The 23,015-nt window shown below is 46.5% G+C and overlaps 1 protein-coding gene across 3 annotated transcripts in view; it reads right to left on the minus strand.

Annotated features, from left to right (window-relative positions):
• Nucleotides 1–655: 655 nt before the first annotated feature.
• Nucleotides 656–23,015, minus strand: part of LOC115474280 (zinc finger protein 2-like) — a 124,427-nt gene continuing 102,067 nt past the window's right edge. For all 3 annotated transcript variants that reach the window (XM_030209680.1, XM_030209678.1, XM_030209681.1), the window contains one exon: nt 656–2,891. In XM_030209680.1, the coding sequence (XP_030065540.1) occupies nt 2,218–2,891 (674 nt within the window). In that variant the 3' untranslated portion in view covers nt 656–2,217. The remainder of the gene's footprint in view (nt 2,892–23,015) is intronic.

Genomic DNA, 23,015 nt, shown 5'->3' on the forward strand with positions numbered 1-23,015 from the left:
ATTCCATAAGCAGTGGACCACTGGCAGGAAACTGTATGCTCCTGACTTGAGAAAACCACCGAAGAGCATCTTTTACCTCCTCAGCTCTTCCCACCCGTTTTAGTTTCTTGTGTGGACTTGTATTGTTTTGCCAGTCTTCCAGAAGCTGATCTTTCTGCATCAAGATACGTGAAATTTGACTGGGATTGACACCATATTCTTTAGCAATAGATGCTTGACTTTGTTTGTTTTCTAATTTTTTAAGAACTTCTATTCGTTCAGCCAGTGTTAAAGTCTTACAGTTGCACGACGACGACTCCAGTGTACACTCTTAACAATTTTCTTTCGCTTATTCTGCCTGTGGCAGTTAACCAATGAGATTTCAAATTTACCGACCCTTTGTCATGTGCCAATCGGCTTCCATATTCCGTGCCTGCGCTTATGCGGAGTCTTTCCTGCAGAGGAGCGGTCTTAAACCATGCATACAAGCGAATCTTGCACTTATCCATGATGCGCTAAACCGAAGTTTGTCCCCATAGAAATTGATGGCGCCAAAAACGGGACCGAAGTACGGCATGCAGTTAAACAGAGCATGTGCTTATCCGATGTGCACTTAAATGGAGTGCACTATATATATATATATATATATATACATACATACACACCCTGGGGGGCCCACAAAAACAAAATCCTCCATTGACTTGGCCTGTCTGCAATATCTAGGCTGCACAAGATGTTCCTCACTAGTGAGAACTACTCTGTCTACTGGATGCACAGAATACTTATACAGTGATGTCATCGAGTCAGTAGTTCTCTGTCTACATTTGCTGAGAGCATAACCCACACATCCTGCCTGGCCTGGAGGGGTGCTAAGGAAAAATCTAATTTGAATTATGTGCTGATGCTTTCCATAGACTTGCCCATGTTATTTTACAATTATAAATACATCTTCACTCAAACCTTATTTCCTATCTGAACCCACCTTCTTTTGACTCTTGCCATTTTCTTCCTATTTCTTACCACTTTACAACTTCCCAGTTTTCCTTTCTAACCTTGCTTATTTTTCTATACAGTTCTTCTTTCTTTCCTCTACATTGTCTCTCTCTCTCAGTATAAATGCCTGTCCACAACCCTGATCTCCTTTCCTGACCCTTACACATGATCCTTTTCCATCTCCCATCTACTCTCATCGTCTCATTTTACCCTTTAGTTTGTTGTACTACATGAGCTGGAAGGAGCATAATAGGACTGATTGCACAGTTCTGTACTATACTTATGCGCCTCTTCCTGGAGTTCAATACTGATAACTTAGTCATTACTCAAGAATGGCTCTCCTTGTATGTGCTGTTCCTTCGTTGCACAAATTATCTAAGCCTAATGGCATCACCAAAGAATAATACTTAGTATCAATATTTATTTACAATGTGCTGCTAGCATATACAGCACTGTACAAGATAAAATGGTTAAAATATCCCTGCCCCATAGAGCTTACAATCTACGTTCAATCCCAAAGCTGTTAAGTAATTTCTCCAACATTACAAATGAAAGGAAGAGAATTTATACCATCTGGCCTATTTTATCTGTGCTGTAAAGCACTCTACTACACTGTGAACCCTGTCAGATGTTTCTCACTCTCTCAAGATTGTGTTATACAGCATTCACCTGAGCTTTCATGCTTCAAGGTGTCAGCAGGCAGGACACTGTCTCTTTTGTCAGCAATGCTGTAACTGAGGCCACACAACAGCCCTGTAATGCAAGCAGGGGAATAAGACACAATAATGCCTACTTTTGGTTTTCTATGCACTGCCCACATAGTCTTTACGTGTACCATACTTGGCCTCCTACTGTAATTTGTTTACATAATCCAGCTCTGACAAGAGTCAAGACTGCAAGAAAAATATCTGAATGCAGTGTTTTTCTAGTAGAAAACAAAGGACATGCATTATGCGGAGTTCCATGAAATGTATACTCTTCCAAGCTTTTCTAATTCAGCTTCACCAGTCTGCCCTACACTAGTTTGTAATGAGTGTCCAATAGTCACAGTGCTGCTGCTGCTGCTGCTCTTGGACTCTGTCAAGTTAGAACGTATCTTATTCAGATCCAGTCATATATGGACATGGGCTACAGGAATGCAATCAAAATGCTTTGCTGTGACAGAGAAGGTAGCCCGGAGAGCAAAACTTTTAGCTGCATGAAAATATTCTTTAAGAGATAAAAATCTGTGTAATTAATTTGATATCACCTTTCTCCTCGTCTGTGTCTCTCTCTCATGTGGATTTTTTGATGTCTGATAAGGTGTGACTTAACACTGAAGGAATTTCCACATTCAGCACATGTAAACGGTCTCTCCCCTGTATGTGTTACTTGATGTTCTATGAGATGTGACTTCCGGCTGAAACATTTCCCACATTCAGTACAAAGAAAAGGTCTTTCACCCGTGTGGACAATCTGATGCCTGATAAGGTGTGCCTTGCGACTGAATGTTTTTTTACACAAAGGACAGTTGTAGGGTCTCTCTCCCGTGTGAACTTTCTGGTGTGCAATAAGATGTGCCTTCTTGATAAAACTTTTCTCACATGAAAGACACAGATACGGTCTCACCACTCTATGACTTCTTTCATGTTTAATAAGGTGTGAGCTGTCACGGAAGCTTTTCTCACACTCTGAGCAGGTGTATCGTCTCTCTCCAGGATAGATTCTGTGCTGAATGAAGGGGTTGCTCTGATTCCAAAACATGGTTCCACTCTCACTGTCAGTGGACACAGCCAGCGGAAGTGCAGAAAGAGTTTTCAGATTGTCAGATGGTGGCAACACATTCTCCTGGGTTTTTCCTGGCATTATTTCTTGCATCTTCAGTTTTTCAGTATAATAAGCTGCAGGCACCTCTCTATTTGCATTCATTAGTTCATCTCCTGCCAAAATAAAATAAGAGTTTAGTCATAATTCATGACTTAATACAGTAAGAGTGGTTACATACTTCCAATCATTAACTAGCCTGTTTCTTGGTTCTGCAGTATCCCTTCAGTCTTATCCTTAATTTTCCTTTAGTTCTGTCCCTCTGCATCAATTAGGTTATGTGACCATGCTTATTTTAATATTTTTCCTAGAGTTACTTTCCTGATGCTTGTGCTGATGCCTGGATAAAATTCAGGCTAGAATCTGCATATCAGTGTTCTGATTAACAGAAATTTCAACTGGCACCCCTCAAGTATTCCATCAGAAACCTACCAATCACTACTCAAGATTTAACTGCCAGTGCTAATATGCAAACTGCTCAACCTCTGTAGTAAAAGCACCTTCATATCCCTGACCCTGAGTGTGTGTACACTCTGCTCCACAACAGGACATCTCTTGAACTTGGAGTGGAGGAGTAGCCTAGTGGTTAGTGCAGTGGACTTTGATCCTGGAGAACTGAGTTCAATTCCCACTGCAGGCCCTTGTGACTCTGGCAAGTCACTTAACCCTCAATTGCCCCTGGTACAAATAAGTACCTGAATATATGTAAACCGCTTTGAACGTAGTTGCAAAAACCTCAGAAAGGCGGTATATCGGGGGGGGGGGGGGGGGGGTGCTAAGGCCGAGGAGGTGACTGCACGGGTAGTGGCCCTAGAAGCCCGACATACTCAGCTAAGTCAGCATATTGATGACTAAGAAAATCGCAGCAGACGAAACAACGTTAGAATTATAGGCTTACCAGAGGCTGTTAAAGATGTGGAACTGCAGAACTTTGTTGAGAAATGGCTGCCTGGTCAGCTGGGAATGCAAATGGCGGATACAAGGCTAGAATGGGAGTACTACGCGAGAGAGACCAGCGCCCGAGGCCGGTAGTGGCCCGTATTCTCAATTATGCTGACAAACAACGGTTGCTACAAGCTTATCGAAGCAAAAGAACATTGGAGTATGAAGGGCAGCGGCTCCTGTTATTTCAGGATTTTTCAGCGAGGGTCACAGATCAGAGGAAGAAGATGGGGCCTCATTGCAAGAGATTATTTGATAAGGGAGTGCGCTTTGCCCTGCTATTCCCGGCGAAGGTGAGGGTCCTACATGACAATAAAACTTTGTTCTTTACAGACCCCAAGGAACTGGACTCTTTTGTAAATCGTCTATCGTGAGACACTCTCAGGGGTCTTGTTTTGTTGGTTTACCTTGATGGGATATCGCAAAATGCACTCATAACAAATCAAAGTTCTCTATTCTACTATTGTATGGATTCCCTCTTTTGGTGACGGGTTTGGATGAGGCAGGAGTGACGCGGAGTCTGAACCCCAAAGGATTTATATTATGGCACTTTGAGAATGTGTAAGAACATGCATGATAAATGAAAATGGGGTGGGGGGGGGGCAATGTTATTACTTTTTGTTTTTTCGGTGTTTAACCACTTGGAGTTTATTGCTAAAGTATGGGCTGGAGCCTTTTATAGAAAGTCCCTGTTCCATGTGGGTGGGGACTTAAGGTCACCTGCAGTTAGGCCTCAGCTCCCGGTTTTAACTAATTGAAAGTTCTGTAAGCTCTGTTGTTGGTGGTGAATTATATGATGTTGAGCACAGGACTAGGAAAAAGGGGATATTCTTTTCTTGTTGATGTACAGATGGCTAAGAGGGGTGGGGATTTGGGAAAGTGGTTTTTGGCGGGTCCTGGGTGGGATAAGGACAGGAAGCTTTGGGGGAAAGAGGGGGGGGGAGGGAAGGATAGGGGGCTCGGGGGAGTGTGGATGCTAGAGGTTCGAATGTTGAAGGGGGGAGAGACATCGAGGTTAGGAATGCGGAGGAGAGGAGGAGAAGGGTAGAGGAGACGAGGGGTAAGGGGGTATGGGAGCTATGCGAAGAACACGGGGGCTCTTGATTGTGTAATATCATAGCAAGAGGATAGAAAAAGAACATGTCCGATGTTGGGTGTCTGGTGGTCAGCTGGATGGAGTGCTTATTCTCGCGGGTCATATTGGGAGACCAACAAGAATTATAATACAGTGATGTGAATTAGTGATAATAAGTGCTTCCAGTATGGTTAATTTAAAAATAATTACTCTCAATGTTGATGGTGTCCACTCCCCCATAAAATGTACCAAGCTACTTTCATGGCTAAACAAGGAAGGGGCTGACGTGGCATACCTCCGGGAGACACACTTGTCAGCGACAGAACATCAAAAATTACGATGGGGATGGGTGGGGGAGATAGGATATTCCTCCTACAACTCAAGATAGAGAGGAGTGGCCATTTTAATACATAAAAGACTACCCTTTAACATTCATAAGACAGTTCAAGATAAAGAAGGGAGATACATATTGGTAATGGGAGAATTATGGGGGCAACAGATTTTACTATGCAACATGTATGGGCCCAATGTGTATTCTCATAAATTCTTTTCAGAATTGGTGGCTAGGGTGGTGCCCTACTCTGGCTACCAACTTATTGTAGGGAGGGGATTTTAATATTGTAGCAGACCCATCCATTCACTACAAGCCAGCGAGGCGTAAGGGGGGGGGGGGGGGAAATTGGGAGTTCAGAGGGGTTAACTTTGTACCCACACAGCTAGGGCTGGTGGATATTTGGCGACTTCTTAATCCGCAGGAGGAAGAGTTCACGTTCTACTCCCACCCTCATGGGGTCTATTCTAAACTGGATTACTTATTAGTAGCTATCTCCTTGATTGCTAGGACGTCCAGACTGCATATAGTAGACCATGTGCTAAGTGACCACCAGGCAGTTGAGATGACTGTTTCATGGTCCACAGAGCCAAGTGAGAGAGTGTGAAGATTCTCCCCCTCATTAATCAGTGACAGGGAATTTCATGAATATTTGAGGGTTAAGTGGATGGAATATCAACAGTACAATCAGACACCCGATGTGAGTTCGGGAGTGTATTGGGAAGCCTCTAAGGCAGTCATGAGGGGCCATATTATAGCGTACATGGCAGGGAAGAGGAGGAGGAGGAGGAGGAGGAGGGAGGCGGATCTCCTGCGCCTGTCTCAGGAATATCATCAGTTACGCCGGGCGCACATAAACCATTTGACAGATACATATAAGCTAGCCTTGAAACAGGTTAAAACACAGATAGATGAGATATTGACACAGAGGGCAGAGCGGGATATATATTAAAAGCGGTTTCGGCTCTTTAAGTGAGGCAGCAAGGCGGGCAAGTTGCTGGCTAACTTGGTAAGGCCCTCACGTAAGAAGCAGGTCATCTCTATTATTAAGGATGATAACTATTACAGACAATCCAAAATATTGCTGCGCGTATTATCTGCAGAGCTTCAAAATATGATAGAATTACCCCACTGCTATATCAACTACACTGGCTTCCAATAGAAGCTAGAATACAATTCAAAATTCTTACATTGGCACATAAGACATTTTATTTGTTGAGTCCATCGTACTTGTTCAATCTTATTATTCCCTATACACCAGCGCGGACACTGCGGTCACTGACAGACAAGAGACTGGTAATTCCATCCCCATCTAAAGCCAGATGGGAATCTACGCGAACATCTGCATTCTTCTTCCTAGCCCCTACCCTTTAGAACTGCCTTCCTAAAGAACTTCGGCTTGAAAACTCCTATGCCCACTTCCGCAAAATCCTAAAAACTAATTTTTTTCGAGACATATTTGAAGATAATGTCTAATACTAAATTAAATATATAATAAGGGAAAGGGATAGGAGAAGTGAAGAGAGATGAAAAGAAAGAGCAGAGGAGAACAAAGGGGGATGGAATAAAGAAATAAAAATGGAATTTTTAATATTTCTTTGTTTTTATTATGTTTTATGATAGTTATTATAATCTGAGTAATTTGTATGAATGTTCCTAATTGACTCTGGTTTTGCTGTGCTTTTCTATCAGAAATGGATTTCAAAGTGTGTTTTTACACTATTTTAATATTGATTTTATTGTTATATTATATTGTAAACCGTTCTGATTTACTTTTGTAATAAGTGACAGTCTAGTAAATTAATAAACGATAACGATAAGGGGAAGGTGTATACCATAGAATCCCAAATTCAACAGCAGTTTATGAATTTTTATAGCTCCCTCTATCAGGCAAGGGATTTCGACAAAAATAAATGAGAGGAATTTTTTCAACAGCTGCAGGTCCCATGTCTCACGGGAGAACAACTGTGTCAACTGAATGTTCCTATATCAGAGAGGGAGGTTAGGTTGGGTATTAAGGCTCTGAAGACGACTAAGGCGCTGGGGCCCGATGGCTTTGGACCTGAATATTATCGCATCATGGTTGATCTAGTGGCCCCCCTCCCCCCCATTGAGAGCCTGGTTCAATGAGCTGGTAGAAGTGGGTGCGCCTATGCAACACAACATGGCTCATATAGTACTTCTGCCAAAACCGGGCAAGGATTCAACCCAGGTGGGATCCTATCGCCCTATCTCGTTATTGAACCAGGATGTTAAGCTGCTGGCAGCTATACTGGCTAGACGTTTAAATCAGGTAATTCCTCTCTTAGTGCATGATGATCAGGCAGGGTTTGTGCCAGGGAGACATGCCTACATGAATATCATGCAGGCCATGATGGCCATTCATAAGTGTAAAGGGAAAGGTGGCCTGGAAGCCATTGTAGGTCTAAATATGGAAAAGGCATTTGATAGTATCTCATGGCCATATCTATTTGGGGTTTTGGGACGGTTTGGCATCTCAGGGGTCTACGTGTCCTGGATAAAGGCCCTTTATACAAGTCCATCGGCCAGGTTGTTGGTAAATGGAAGGTTGACTGAGTTTTTCAATACATAGGGGGACGAGGCAGGGATGCCCCCTCTCGCCACTTCTTTTTTTGCTAGCCATTGAACTGTTGGCCATAAAGATACGAAATAGTGGTGATATTCAGAAGGAATGGATCCTCAGGAGCTCAGCCGAGATTGGGTGGCAGAGCCGGTGGTGGGAGGCGGGACAGACTTATACGGTCTGTGCCAGAGCCAGTGGTGGGAGGCGGGGCAGACTTATACGGTCTGTGCCCTGAAGAGGACAGGTACAAATCAAGGTAGGGTATACACAAAAAGTAGCACATATGAGTTTATCTTGTTGGGCAGACTGGAAGGACCATGCAGGTCTTTTTCTGCCTTCATCTACTATGCTACTATATAAGAGTCCTGAGGGTAGGGGGTAGGGAACTTCGCTTGAACCTTTTTGCTGATGATATCTTATTATATGTGGCTAATACACCTAGAGACTTACAGAGGGCACTTTCCATAGTACGGGAATTTGGGGATCTATCGGGACTGAAAGTTAATTATTCTAAATCGGAACTGTTGCCCCTATCGGGGATTCAGGGGGACCCAGGAATGGTTGGGCTTCCCGTGAAGCCAGTGGGAGAAACAATGAGGTAATTGGGCATATATCTAAGCACAAGCAGCTCCGCCTTCTATAGACGGAATGTGATTGATGCTTTGGACAGAATTAAAAGATTGTGTGATAGGTGGAAGGACCTGCCCTTATCCCTGATGGGTAGGACAGCTTTAGTAAAAATGATATTATTGCCTAACATCTTATACCCGTTACAGGCAGCCCCAATATGGGTCCTTAGGAGGGAAAAACGTCTGTTTCGCTCTCTTATTCGGTCCTTCATCTGGAGGGGAAAAGGAGCACGGATTGGGTATTCTAAATTATCTCATAATAAGGATGGGGGGAGGGGGTTAGGTCTCCCGGACCTTCGCCGGTACAATGTGACGGCGATGATGCGCTTTATTTACGAGGGTGTAAGACGCTGCTCCCACTACCTGCCAAGGGAGGGGTTAGAGGAATGGAGTCACCCTTGGACCTCTCTTAACCTGCTCCACATGGGCTCAAGTAGTAACCCCAGAATCTCCAGCAAATTAGAATTTTTGAAACCTATGAAAGCGTGGATGTGGTGGAGGGGGCAACAACAACGCTCCCCAAACGCTTCCCCGTACTTGAGCATGATGGGCAATGATGCATTTCCGGCAGGTATGGGGTACTCTGTATTCTCCAAATGGGGGGACATAGGCTGCAGGATATTGGGTCAATTTTTAGATGAGGGCCAGGAAACTTATTAGCTTTGACCAAGTGAAGGGACGATGGGGTGTCCCAAACAATAACTTGTTACAGTATTTACAGGTCAGACACTATTGGTTATCTATTAAGGCACAGCATGGAGATCAGTGGACATGGGGGCCTCTAGATAAAATTTTATTGCACATCCCCAACAAGGTTAATAGCCTATCTACTTGGTATAAGATTTTAACGGTGAATGGGCCATTAGGGGATATGGAGAAGCTGGCAGATTGCTGGAATGCAGAATTGGGATCTAGGTATACGGGGCAAGAATTTGGAAAACTCTTTTCTATGCTATATGGGACGGTTAAGGCAGCAGACTTACAAGAGACACAATATAAAATCCAGATAGAGCATATATCTCTAGGGCGAAGGGGTAGTTATGGGGTTGTGGACCGGAGATAGATGTAGTAAGTGTAAAAACGCGGGGGGAACTCTTATTCCTTTTTGGAACGCTCGGCTCTGGTGATATGGAACGAGTTTATTTAGATATTGAATGCTGTCCTGCATCGGAACCTGGAATGGGATGGTAAAATTATGTATCATACCTGATAATTTTCTTTCCATTAATCATATCTGATCAATCCATAGACTGGTGGTTGTGTCCATCTACCAGCAGGTGGAGATAGAGAGCAAACTTTTGCCTCCCTATATGTGGTCATGTGCTGCCGGAAACTCCTCAGTATGTCGATATCAAAGCTCCATCCGCAGGACTCAGCACTTAGAGAATTACACCCACAAAGGGACACTCTGCCCAGCTCACCACCGCCGAAACGGGGGAGGGGAATTAACCCAGCTCATCCCCACACAAGTGGGGGAGGGGAATCCGTCCAGCTCATCCCCGCGGAGCGGGGGAGGGACACCACACCCGCCGATGCGGGGGGATCTGGCTTATCCTGCAACCGCAACCGCGGGAGGAGCTGACTGACCCTAACACCGCCGAAGTGGGAGGGGTACAAAGCTGCCCTACTGCCGCACGAAGCAGGAGGGAGTGCCGGCAGAATTTATGTCTCAATCCAGCCCCGTAAAACGGAGGGGAGAGGAATGCAGCAGCTCACTGTAACACAAATTCGTCTCAACTCTTGAAGAATCCATTGAAAAACTTGAACACGAAGTCCTCCTGAACAGGCACTGAAGACTAAACTTGAACCTGAAATGTAACCAGAATATAAACAATCCAGATATCTGGGAGGGGCTATGGATTGATCAGCTATGATTAATGGAAAGAAAATTATCAGGTATGATACATAATTTTACCTTCCATATCATCATGCTGATCAATCCATAGAGTGGTGGGATGTACTGAAGCAGTACTCACCCAGGGCGGGACATTGAAATCCCTGACCGCAACACTGAAGCTCCAAACCGGGCCTCCGCCCGAGCAGCCACAGCCAAGCGGTAATGCCTGGAGAAGGTATGGGCCGATGCCCAAGTTGCCGCCTTGCAAATCTCTTCCAAGGAGACGAACCCGGCCTCTGCCATCGAGGCCGCCTGAGCTCTAGTGGAGTGAGCCTTCAGCTGGATAGGCGGCACCTCCCCCGCGGCCACATAAGCCGCTGCAATGGCTTCCTTGACCCATCTTGCCACTGTAGGCTTAGAAGCCTGCAGACCCTTACGAGGACCTGCAAACAGGACAAACAGATGATCCGATTTCCGGAAATCATTGGTCACTTCCAAGTATCTGATGATGACTCGTCTCACATCCAGATATTTGAGAGCAGAGTATTCCTCTGGGTAGTCCTCCCTACGAAAGGAAGGGAGACAGAGCTGCTGATTCACATGGAAGCGAGAAACAATCTTGGGCAGGAAGGAAGGCACTGTGCGAATAGTCACTCCTGCCTCAGTGAACTGCAGAAAAGGCTCTCGACATGAGAGTGCCTGGAGCTCGGAAACTCTTCTGGCTGAAGTGATAGCCACCAAAAAGACTGCTTTCAACGTCAGGTCTTTCAGAGATGCCCTCGACAAGGGTTCAAAAGGCGGCTTCTGCAAGGCTCTTAGCACCAGGTTGAGATTCCACGCAGGCACCACTGAGCGCAGAGGAGGGCGCAGGTGATTAACTCCCTTGAGAAAACGCACCACATCTGGCTGCGAAGCCAGGGAAGCACCCTTCAGGCGGCCCCTGAAGCAAGCCAGAGCCGCTACCTGGACTTTAAGGGAACTGAGCGACAGGCTTTTCTCCAGACCTTCTTGCAGGAACGCCAACACTGAAGAAATTGGAGCAGTGAAGGGAGAAAGTGAGCCTGCTGCACACCACGCTGAAAAGGTACGCCAAACCCTGGCGTAAGCAGTAGAAGTAGAGCGCTTCCTCGCTCTCAGCATAGTGGCGATGACCTTGTCTGAGAAGCCCTTCTGTCTCAGACGCTGCCGCTCAATAGCCAGGCCGTAAGACCAAAGGGGGAGGGATCCTCCATCACCACGGGACCCTGGGTAACAGGCCCTGCTCCACTGGCAGCCGCAGAGGAACGTCGACTGAGAGCCTGATCAAGTCTGCATACCAGGGACGTCTGGGCCAGTCCGGACCCACCAGGATTACCCGGCCCGGATGCTTCGCCACCCGGTGTAGCACCCTGCCCAACATGGGCCAGGGCGGGAACACATAGAGAAGCTCTTGTGTCGGCCACTGTTGGAGAAGAGCATCTACTCCCAGGGATCGAGGGTCCCGTCCTCTGCTGAAAAAGCGCGGCACTTGGCAATTGGCCGATGACGCCATCAGATCTAGGCTCGGCTGGCCCCAGCGCTTCGTGATGTCCAAGAACGCCTGAGCAGATAGCTGCCACTCTCCGGGCTCCAAGGTATGGCAACTGAGAAAGTCCGCCTTGACATTCATGACTCCGGCAATGTGAGCCGCTGACAGCTGTTCCAGGTTCGCTTCCGCCCACTGGCATAGATTCATGGCCTCCTTGACTAGAGGGGCGCTCTTGGTACCTCCCTGGCGGTTGACATAGGCCACAGCCGTGGCATTGTCCGACAGGACCCGTACTGGCTTCAACGCCAGTACTGGGATGAACTCCAAAAGCGCCAACCGAATGGCTCTGAGTTCCAGGAGGTTGATAGACCACTTTGCCTCTGCAGGAGACCAGAGCCCCTGCGCTGTCCTTCCCAAGCAGTGGGCTCCCCAGCCCGACAAAGAGGCGTCCGACGTGACGACAATCCACTCCGGGGTCACGAGAGGCATCCCTGCAGACAACTTGTCTGTCTGCAACCACCAGCTCAGCGCCATGCGCACTGCTGGGTCCAAGGGAAGGCGCACAGCATAATCCTCTGACACCGGAGTCCAGCGCTGCAGCAGAGAGTGTTGTAGTGGTCTCATATGAGCCCTGGCCCAGGGCACTACTTCCATCGTGGCCGTCATAGAGCCCAACAGCTGCACATAGTCCCAAGCCCGAAGCGGAGAGGCTACTAGGAACTGGTCCACCTGAACCTGAAGTTTGACAATCCGATTGTCTGGCAGGAACACTCTGCCCACTTGGGTGTCGAATCTAACTCCCAGATACTCCAGGGACTGAGTCGGGCGCAGCTGGCTTTTCTCCCAGTTGATGATCCATCCCAGGGAGCTCAAAAGAGCAACCACAGCCTTGCCACACTCTGCATAAGAGGGGCTCGGATCAACCAGTCGTCCAGATAAGGATGGACTTGTACTCCTTCCTTTCTCAGGAAGGCCGCGATGACCACCATTACTTTGGAGAAGGTCCGCGGAGCAGTAGCCAACCCGAACGGGAGGGCTCTGAACTGGAAGTGTCGGCCCAGTACTGCAAAACGCAGGAAGCGTTGATGAGGAGGCCAGATGGGAATATGCAGGTACGCTTCTCCTTGATGTCCAAGGATGCCAGGAACTCCCCTGCCTTCACTGCCGCTATAACAGAGCGGAGAGTCTCCATGCGAAAGTGCCGAACTTTCAAGGCCCGATTGACCCCTTTGAGGTCGAGGATAGGCCGTACAGAACCTCAATTCTTTGGCACCACAAAGTAAATGGAGTAACGTCCCTTGCCAAGCTGATTTTCTGGCACCGGAACGACCGTACCCAGGCGGATCAGATTTTCCAAGGTCTGCTGCACTGCCACAGCTTTGACCGGAGACTTGCAGGGAGAGAGTACAAACCCGTCTCTTAAGGGTCGGCAGAACTCTAGCTTGTAGCCGTCTCTGATGACTTCCAGCACCCAAGCGTCTGAAGTTATAGAGGTCCACTCGCCCAGAAACGAGGACAGGTGTCCTCCAATCTGCACTGGGCCATGGACCAAGACCCCGTCATTGGGTACGAGACCCTGGGGGAGGACCGGAGGACGTACCTCTGGGACGGCGGTCTCTGCGAAAGGAATGCTGCTTGGGGGAGAAGTTCCTCTTGAAGGAAGAGGAGGCAGAGGAGCCCGACTTGCCCGGGCGGTACCGACGGACCTCTTGAAACCGTCCTCTGGAGTTACCGGGGCGAGCACTAGGCCGAGCCCTGGCCTCTGGTAACCTCTTGCCCTTAGACGTGCCGAGATCGGTCACAATTTTGTCCAGCTCGACCCCAAAGAGCAGCTTGCCTTTAAAAGGCAACTTAGCCAGGCGGGACTTAGAGGCGTGGTCCGCAGACCAATGCTTCAGCCATAGCCACCGCCGCACAGAAACTGTCTGAGCCATACCTTTAGCTGAGGCTCTCAAGACATCATACAGTAAAGTCTGCCAAATAAGCCAAGCCCGATTCCAGGGCCGGCCAATCAGCCCTCAAGGAAGGATCCGAGGGGGAAGCCCGCTGTACAATCGTCAGGCACGCCCTGGCCACATAGGAGCCGCAAACTGAGGCCAGCAAACTTAAAGCAGCCGCCTCGAAGGACGACCTTAAGGCCGCCTCTAATCTTCTATCTTGGGCGTCCTTTAGGGCCGTGCCACCTTCCACCGGCAATGCCGTTTTCTTAGTCACCGCAGTGATTAAAGAATCCACGGTAGGCCAAAGAAAGGCCTCACGTTCACTTTCAGGCAAAGGATAGAGGCGGGACATAGCCCTAGCCACTTTGAGGCTCGCTTCCGGGACATCCCATTGAGCCGAAATTAAGGTGTGCATGGCATCATGCACGTGGAAGGTTCTAGGCGGGCGCTTCGTCCCCAGCATAATAGCGGAGCCAACAGGGGCTGAGGGAGAGACGTCCTCCGGAGAGGAAATCTTCAAAATGCCCATGGCCTGCATCAACAGGTTGGGCAAATCCTCTGAGCGAAAGATCCGCGCTGCAGAGGGGTCATCCGCTCCATCCGAGCGGGAATCCGTCTCCTCCAAGGAATCCCCAAAGGACCGTTGGGAGAACTCAGATACGCTGCCCTCATCTACATCCGAGGAGACAAAGTCCTCTAAGGCCTTGGAATCCACCCGAGGGCGTTTATTTCCGGAGGCCTCAATCCCTTTATCGGACAAGGGGGCAGGGGCAGCGTTTTGCATAAGAAAAGCCTGATGCAGCAGCAAAATAAACTCGGGGGAGAAACCCCCCAGACTGTGCACTTCAGCAGCCTGGGCCACAGCCCTAGATGCACCCTCAACCGGCGCTCGCAAGAGCGGGGGAGAAACATGCTGCGCATCCAAGATGGCGTCCGGCGCGACACCCCGAGAAGGAGCCGCGTGGGAAGAACGGCGCTTAATTTTAGCCGCCTTTTTGCCGTCGCCCAAATCAAGGGCGGCCAAGGCATTAACGTCTCCCAGCTCAAGGGCGGTCCAAGAAGAAGCCGTCCGAGCAGAGTGGCCGGCCAAGATGGCGGAGGCGAGCAGCGGGGGATGGGCGTTTATGGCGGGAAAAACCGCCGTGCCGGAGGAAGAACCGGGACACTGACCGGCCTCCGAACTGACCCCCAAGAAGGGCGAATCAGACTTTAAGACCCCCGCATCCCCGCTAGAAGCGTACACGCGGTCCGGAGAGCGATTCTTCGTGCCCTCGCCCTCCGATGCCATAGGCCACGTGGAGATCGATCGGGGAACCCCCTGCCCGCTATAAAAAGGTAAAAATTACCTGCTTCTTGCTCCGAGCTGTAACGACCTGGTGTCCCAGTGAGTAGCTGCAATAAACGTTTAAATAAACGTTGAAAATAAACGTCTTTAAAGGACATCAAAAAAAATTTTTTTTTTAACGGAGCCAGCGGGAGGGGGGAGAAAAGGAGGGACCTGGCGCCACCAGGTTTGCACTTGCTCAAGAAGAGCCCTCAACCCCAGGCACTCAACAAAACCTAAAAATTAGGCTTGGAGGCCTAGCCAGAGCTGCTGCTGTGTGTGACCACCACCTGCTGAGATAGAGAACATACTGGGGAGTTTCCGGCAGCACATGACCACATATAGGGAGGCAAAAGTTTGCTCTCTATCTCCACCTGCTGGTAGATGGACACAACCACCAGTCTATGGATTGATCAGCATGATGATATGGAATATGCAATTTTATTATTGGGAGAGCAATCCTTACTGGTGGCCCAGGGACTCACGCATCTGCATAGGAGATTTTTGTATGTCTCACTACTGCTAGTCCAGAAAGCTATACTGCACTCATGGATCTCTTCTGAACCAGTATCTGGGGAGGTGTGGAAGGCAAGGATGAGGGAGGTGGGCAAACATGAGAATCAGATTTATTGCAGATCTTCTAAGCTGATTAACCGACAATATGCTTATCTGTGGGCCTCTTGTTTAAATATGATTGGGTAAGGTTATGGGGGTGGAGGGGAATCTGGGAGGGCGGTGGGTTGGAAGGGGGCATGAGATAGGAGGGTGTACGGAGAATGTATGTTGTGATGAAGTGTATAACGAGTGGAGGGATGTTAGAGTGTGTTTGGAAGGTGGGGATAAAAGTAAAACTCGATGCAGAATGCATTTCAGTTATACAGTTCGCTATTGATAATTGAGTCAAAATATGTATTAACAGTTGTAAGTTGTGATTGTTGCTGCAATACCCTTTCTGCAAAAGCAGTGGGTCATAGTTGGTATAGGTATTTGTAAGTTATGAACATTGTTGTCATATCTTTCTGTAAATGCATTGTGTATTGAGAATATAAAAATAAAATTAAAAAAAAAAACAGCGGTATATCAAGTCCCATTTCCCTTCCCCTCTTTCTTGGGTTATTAGAGTGTTCATGCTTTTTTTTTCTAAATTTCATTTTAGATTATTTCTTGTTACAAAATATTTGACATTTTCAACACAATAAAGTTACAGAACAATCCTCAAATTGCATCCGTCTCCCAAACTTTCCTTCTCAATCAGTCTCTCTCTCTTGGTTCATCCTTCTCCTTTACCAAACCCTTTCATTGCTCAGAATCTTCATCACTGTACATCTATCCTCCTAATCTCATCGCCTTATTCCTGACATCTTGGCTCTCTACAACCCTCACCCATGTCCCTGGCTCCTTGTGTTTATGGTTAAAGGAGAAATTAGATCTTACCTGCTAATTTGCTTTCCTTTAGTCCCTCCGGACCGGACCAGGATTGGACTGATGGGTTGTGCTCGCCTACCAGCAGGTGGAGACTGAGAAAAAACTCTGACTCTAGAGAGCCAATAGGAGCCCTGGCCATGTGACCTTAGCCTCAGTATTTGAATAACAAAGCAGGAAAGAAAGAAAGACCTTCTGTGCCGTATGGAATCCTAGCAGCCACAAAGCACTCGGCAATGCCAAGTATCAGAGCTCACCAGCAACTCTCACCAGAGAAGTGGTATGGCCCAATATGTATTACAGCTCACCAGCAACTCTCACTAGAGAAGTGGTATGGCTCACTTGTACTATAGCTCACCAGCAACTCTCACCAGAGAAGCGATATGGCTCACATGTAATATAGCTCACCAGCAACTCTCCCCAGAGAAGTGGTATGGCTCACGTATAATATAGCTCACCCGCAACTCTCACCAGAGAAGTGGTATGGCTCACTTGTCTTATAGCTCACCAGCAACTCTCACCAGAGAAGTGGTATGGCCCACTTAAGATTTTATATATATTCCATCAACTGAGCTTACCAGCAACTCTCACCAGAAAAGTGGTAAATCATATTTAAGGTTTTATAGATTTTCCAGCAACTGAGCTCAGCCACAACTCTCACCAGAGAAGTGGTATGGCGTATTTAAGGTTTTATAGATAGATTCCAGCAATTGAGCTCACCAGCAACCACCAGAGAAGTGGTATAGACCACGTAAAGTTCTGTATATATATATAGTATTGTTCCACGAATCGTAAAGGAATGAATACACTTCCTACTGAATACACTTCCTACTTAATAAAAGAAGCTAAAGAGTAGAGAGAACATGGGAGGGGCCTGGTCCGGTCCGGAGGGACTAAAGGAAAGCAAATTAGCAGGTAAGATCTAATTTCTCCTTCCTTAGCATCCCTCCGGACCGGACCAGGATTGGACTGATGGGAAGTACCAAAGCAGTAATCTGAAGGGAGGGACCCTATGAAAACTGCAGAGAAATGTTCATGCTGCATAGGCCACCTGGCGACAACTAACATGTAGTGTGTCCCAATGAGCAAAATAAAATGAAACTAGGACTAAGTTGCCAACTTACCAATGTGCACCGAGAGCACCAAAAATCGCCATAGTAAGAATAGAGCCCGCTTCTGAAGTTGTGGAATATGTTGTAATACGCTGTGGAACTGCCCTCTCAGCGAGAAGAGAAATAGACATTCTCATTTCCTTGATCCTTCGCGATATAGCGGGTTAGAAACAATGAAAAACTTTTACGCCTACTGGCTAGAAGGACAAAACCAATAAGAAAAAACCGATTGGGAAAGGTGAAAACTTTAAACTACAGCAGACCGAAAAGAAGTTACCAACCGTAGAAGTATTCCACACATAGATCTACTTGCTGCAATGGCTACTGGGAAACACTGCTTGAACAGGAAAACTTTATAGAAAAAGTTATGGCTACTAGAAAACAGAACTTTAAGAGTCTGTTCACCTAGTTCACCTAGCTGGTGGACGAAGCGGGAGGTACAGGTGCAGGACTCCTTTAAGAAACCGCTTTGACAGTGGATGCTGCATAAGCGTGCGGTTGTCAACAGTATCATGCATCACTGATAGAGCTGCCAAATGAACTCTAATGGATGAGTAAGACAGACAAGATTTTGCAAGATGCAGAAGATATTCCAAAACATGTAAAATGGATACTGTTTGTGGAATGAAGTGGCGAGAGGAGTACCACAGAGTGAACCGTCGCCACTTTGATTCATAGGACTTTAATGTAGATTTCTGTCTGGAAGCAATTAAAACTTGAAGTACTTCCTGCGAAAATATCAAAGATGTTGCAGACCCAGTAACCACGCCATAAGTTTGAGTGACTGGGGGTCCGGATGTAGAAGGGTGCCTTGGTTCTGCGTAAACACCTAGTGAGATGATGGAAGAAACGCATAAAGAAGGCTGAAAAACCCCTGCTGGACGTTGGCATCTGTCCCTGTCTCCGTCAAGACTGTTGCTGAACGGAAGAAGCAAGAAATGTTCGTGAGCCTGAAGGCAAAAAGAGATAGCCCTGAAGTGTCGCAGTGAGGAAGTAAGGCTGAAAAAATCAGAGTCCATTCACCTAAATGCAGGGTGACACAACTAAGAAAAAATGAGTACAAACTCAAGAGTATACTCTTAACTCCTCCTTGGCGGATGACATAACCCATTGCCATGGCAAGGACCAACATAGCTCTCTCCGCCTTGTTTGTCAGTAGGGAAAACAAAATTCACCCGAAGGTAAAACGAATTGCTGAGGTCCCCCAGAAAAAAAAATATATACAAACAAGCTTCTGCCAAAAAGTGTACTGCACGAAGCATCCCAATGACAGAACTAAGGTTCTTGAGATAACTAGATGACACTTAAATAGTGCGATTGATGACCCTGAGATTCGCAATAGGATGAAGGAAAATTCCTTCTTGGGCATTAGAAAGTAAAATTGCATTCTGCAGAATAGAGCGAGGAAATGGCCGAAGGCCCAAGGTCACCAAGAAAAATATAAACTGGGATGTTTGCAGAGGAGACAAAAGACTGTGCGCCAACCTGACTAAACAAAGAGAAAATCAGAGATATCTGATGAGAGATCAAATGAGAGATCAAATGAGAGGCCTGGCTACAATCACCACCCAACCTAGAGACTGTAAGAAATGCAACACCCGGTGCGTGACCTGAGAACTCTGCTGATAAGACTTTCTCCAATTAGGCAGTCGTCTAGGTAAGAATGAAATGACCCTAAGAGCGCAATGAACATCCTCTTAGATCTATAAAAGAACGGAAGAGAGAGTACTGCTGAAAATGACTGGTTAATGCATAAGCAAAAAACTAGCCATTCTCTGGATCCTGAGGAGAAGAGGAAGGGTGACCAAGGACACCAGTTAAATAGGGCTACAAACTCCAACCCTATCTCTATGGCGTTCCATAGTTGGGTAAGTTCTGAATATAGAAAGTTCTGAATATAGGAGTCCACCAGCTATGGTAGTACGCTCCGGACAGAAAAAAATTGTCCCAGTATGAACGTCTGATTCACCGGCCTGTAATTTCTTGGATCTCCCTAATCCACATACCACTAATCCACGTACCACGGTCATGCGTCCTCCCTCACTGAGAGGTAGATTGTAAGCTCCTTTGAGCAGGGAACGTCCTTCTTTGTTAATTTGTACAGCACTGCGTAACCCTAGTAGCGCTCTAGAAATGTTAAGTAGTAGTAGTAGTACCAGACTCACACCCAATAGATATGAATGTTGAGCTTGTTTCAGGTTAAAACACCGAACCTAGGCCCAGGGTCCCCGGTGTTTCTAGTGGTGAACAGCCATGGCAAATATTGTATGCGTTAGTTTGCAGAATTACTGCAAAGCCTTGCTTTTGGAGCAGAGATTTCTGTTCGATACTCTCGTGAGAGGTTTTTTTTTTTTGTTTTTTGTTTTTTCTTTTCTTTAATGCTGTTCTGGCTGTAGAAAGGTGGACATTTGAGCTTCCCCAGAATGGCAAAACTTATGTACCTATGCCCATTAGATATGAATGCTGGACTTGATGGACTTTAGGCCTTACCCAGCATAACCATACTTATGTACCTATGGTATAAATACACAGGAAGTGAGTGAATCCCCTTCCAATTGAAAGAACACTCTGGAGTGAAGGCGCATAGAATGAAAATGAAAAAGGACAAACTTGGAAATTACCTGTAACGAAAAAAGTGAAGTTGTGCCACAGCCACTTGGTGAAGGCAGTGTAGACAAGACTGTATCTGAATTCAAGAAAGCTTGATATAACATCAGGTCTCTAAGGAAGAGGAAGACATAGCAGATGGTATGTATAGGCATACTGGACCAAACCAGGATGTTTATAATCTGCCAATGCTGAACTGATAGAGTAGTGACAAACACGAGTAGATGGTTTGAGGACCGTCCACTATCTTTAAGTGAAAGGATGACTTTATTCTCTAAGTGACCATATGTCCTGTAAAAACCAGAAGAAAGCTAAAATGAAAAATGAGAGGCTTCAAGGCAGTTGGAAAAGAAGGGAAGACATGAATAAAGCATGCCTGCTAAGGCAGCTGAGTGACTGGGAGCTTGGTAGACAGGACTGTCCCTCAGAGAATATGAAAGAGCTGATATATCCCCATGGCATCTGAACAATATACTGTATGCCTCTAGAGAAGGCTTCTTAAAGTCGGAAAAAGAAAACACTGTGTAACACTACAGCCATTGAGAGTGTCTGTTAAGTTCTTAAAACACTATATAACATCATACGCATGGAGTAAAATGCTTGAAAGGAACTAAGATATTATGGTCAGAATTGCAAAGTACCAATCAATTGACTCTTAGACAATGTAGTCCTATTCACCAGGGAATGAGAAAGACAGAAATTTACTCTATGCCTATAGAGAAAGTTTCTAAAGTTCTTAAAACACTGTATAATACTACAGCTATTGAGGAAAATGCTTGAAATGAATTATGATATTATGATAAGATGCAGATTTTCCACCAGGCAATGAAAAATGACTGAGCACCAGAAAAAACTAGTGTTAACAGCCCCATGATACATAGAAATTTAAAAGAAGAAAAGCTTGTTATATATCCATATATGAAAGGAGCCCCCTTTCAACCAAATATTGCCTGCTGATGTGAAGAGCATTTTAGAATACGCCGTTCAGCACATACAAAAGTGTACACATCTTGGAGCCGAACTGCTCTATGAACTGCAGCCTTACCTTCAGCAGAGAGATCCCCGACTGATAAGATGGAGGGAGAAACAAAATGGCCGCCGTTCGCTCCACTGGCCCTGTGGCGATCGTCGACAGCGCGCCCGACACCTCCGAACAAGCGGAGCCCAGTGGAACGGCGAAGAAACAACAGCCGGCGAAAAAGGCCCCGAAAAAACTGGAGGCAGCACCGGACCCGAAGAAACCTTGAAGGGAGAGCAAAATTTACATGTTCCGGCTGCGTGAACTGCGCGACGCTGACCGACAGCAGCTGTTTGAACTTTTAAGCCATATCGGAAAAAACAGGTGGCCGCGCTTACGCGGTTCGCACCTTTCTTTTTTTTTTTTTTTTCATTTGTTTAAACTGCCGCCGCCAAAACGCAAGAAAATGGAGGAAATTAAATCTGACGAGAAAAATCGCTGTTTAAAGTCACAGATACTGAATTATTTTCTTCTGTTTTTTTTGTTTTTTTTTTTTTTATAACCCCTCAATCATAATAAAACACTGGAGCTGCCTGCTCGTTAGAAGTCTGGGGAAAGAAAGGCTGCTTCTTTGAATTTACTTTTATTTGATTTAATTCTTTTAAAGCAGCTACCTGTTAAAAGTGGCTGCCTCTCCCAAAGACGGTACACCTTTCCAGAGAAAGGGACGGCCCTTCCCTGCTAAGCCAGGGAGATGGGGAGGAAGGGGGGTGGACTCGAGACACCCGAGTTTAACACCCCCGAGGCTGTCAAAGAAAGAAGAGAAAGGAAACCCTGTCAAGCCTCTAAATAAGATTCCAGGCACAGAAGAATTATCACAAATATCTGTAATATCTAAAGAGAAAAGGAGAGAGACTAATGGGCTCACTTCCTACCTGCTGGGAGACTGAGAAAATACTGAGGCTAAGGTCACATGGCCAGGGCTCCTATTGGCTCTCTAGAGTCAGAGTTTTTTCTCAGTCTCCACCTGCTGGTAGGCGAGCACAACCCATCAGTCCAATCCTGGTCCGGTCCGGAGGGATGCTAAGGAATCTTTTTTTATTGACATATAATGCTTGATATCATACAGTCAGGAATTGCAACCAGCTAGAACACTAATACAACAAGCAACTAGCAGTAACTCTATCAACATCAAGTATTTTCCATTCCCCCCCCCCCCCCCCCAGATCATCCCAATCCTACCCCCTGCTAGGTGATAGCCATCGACTATTCTGGGAGGACCCGGGAAAATCCTACCCGCTCACTCCCCCTGCAATCTCAACCTCCCAACAGTATTCCCCCCCCCCCCCCCTTCCCTTCCCCAAACACAAGCTGTCTTATCATTTGATCCGGGTGGTAACTCTCGTTCTGGCACCTCTAATTTAGGATCTTGCTTCTTGCCAGGGGCTGCAACGTGTCCCAAAAGTTCTCCCACGTTCTCTGAAACCGCTTGCCCTCCTCAGAAGATAAGTCCAAACGGCCGCGTCTCTCTAGTTTCAAAAGTTCAATCATTTGTATTCTCCAGGAACCAACTGTGGGAGCTCTGGTGTTGCGCCAATGCTGCAAAGTGACTCTCTTTCCCATCAGCATCGCTCTCTGTAGGAAAGATAAGAAGCTCGAAGGAGCCGGCTTGACATATTTGTATTCTCCAAAAAGCATCAGAGGGTGTCTCTGTATTGTACGTCCCCAGTATCTCTTAATCTCTCTCAAGATTTGTGTCCACAGTTGCAGAATGTGTGGGCAGTACCAAAACATGTGGGCGAGTTTAGCCAGAGACTGCTCACACCATGGGCAGGTACCAGTTCCACCAAAGCCTGCCCTCTTCGCTCTATCTGTGGAGATGTATAGTCTTAAAGCAAATTTATATTGCATTTCCCAATGTTGGGTAAAAATGGAAGCCTTGTGGATGGAGATAATAAAATTACTCAATGTC

This window comes from Microcaecilia unicolor, chromosome 7 (genome assembly GCF_901765095.1).
Source record: "Microcaecilia unicolor chromosome 7, aMicUni1.1, whole genome shotgun sequence".
Taxonomy (NCBI): domain Eukaryota; kingdom Metazoa; phylum Chordata; class Amphibia; order Gymnophiona; family Siphonopidae; genus Microcaecilia; species Microcaecilia unicolor.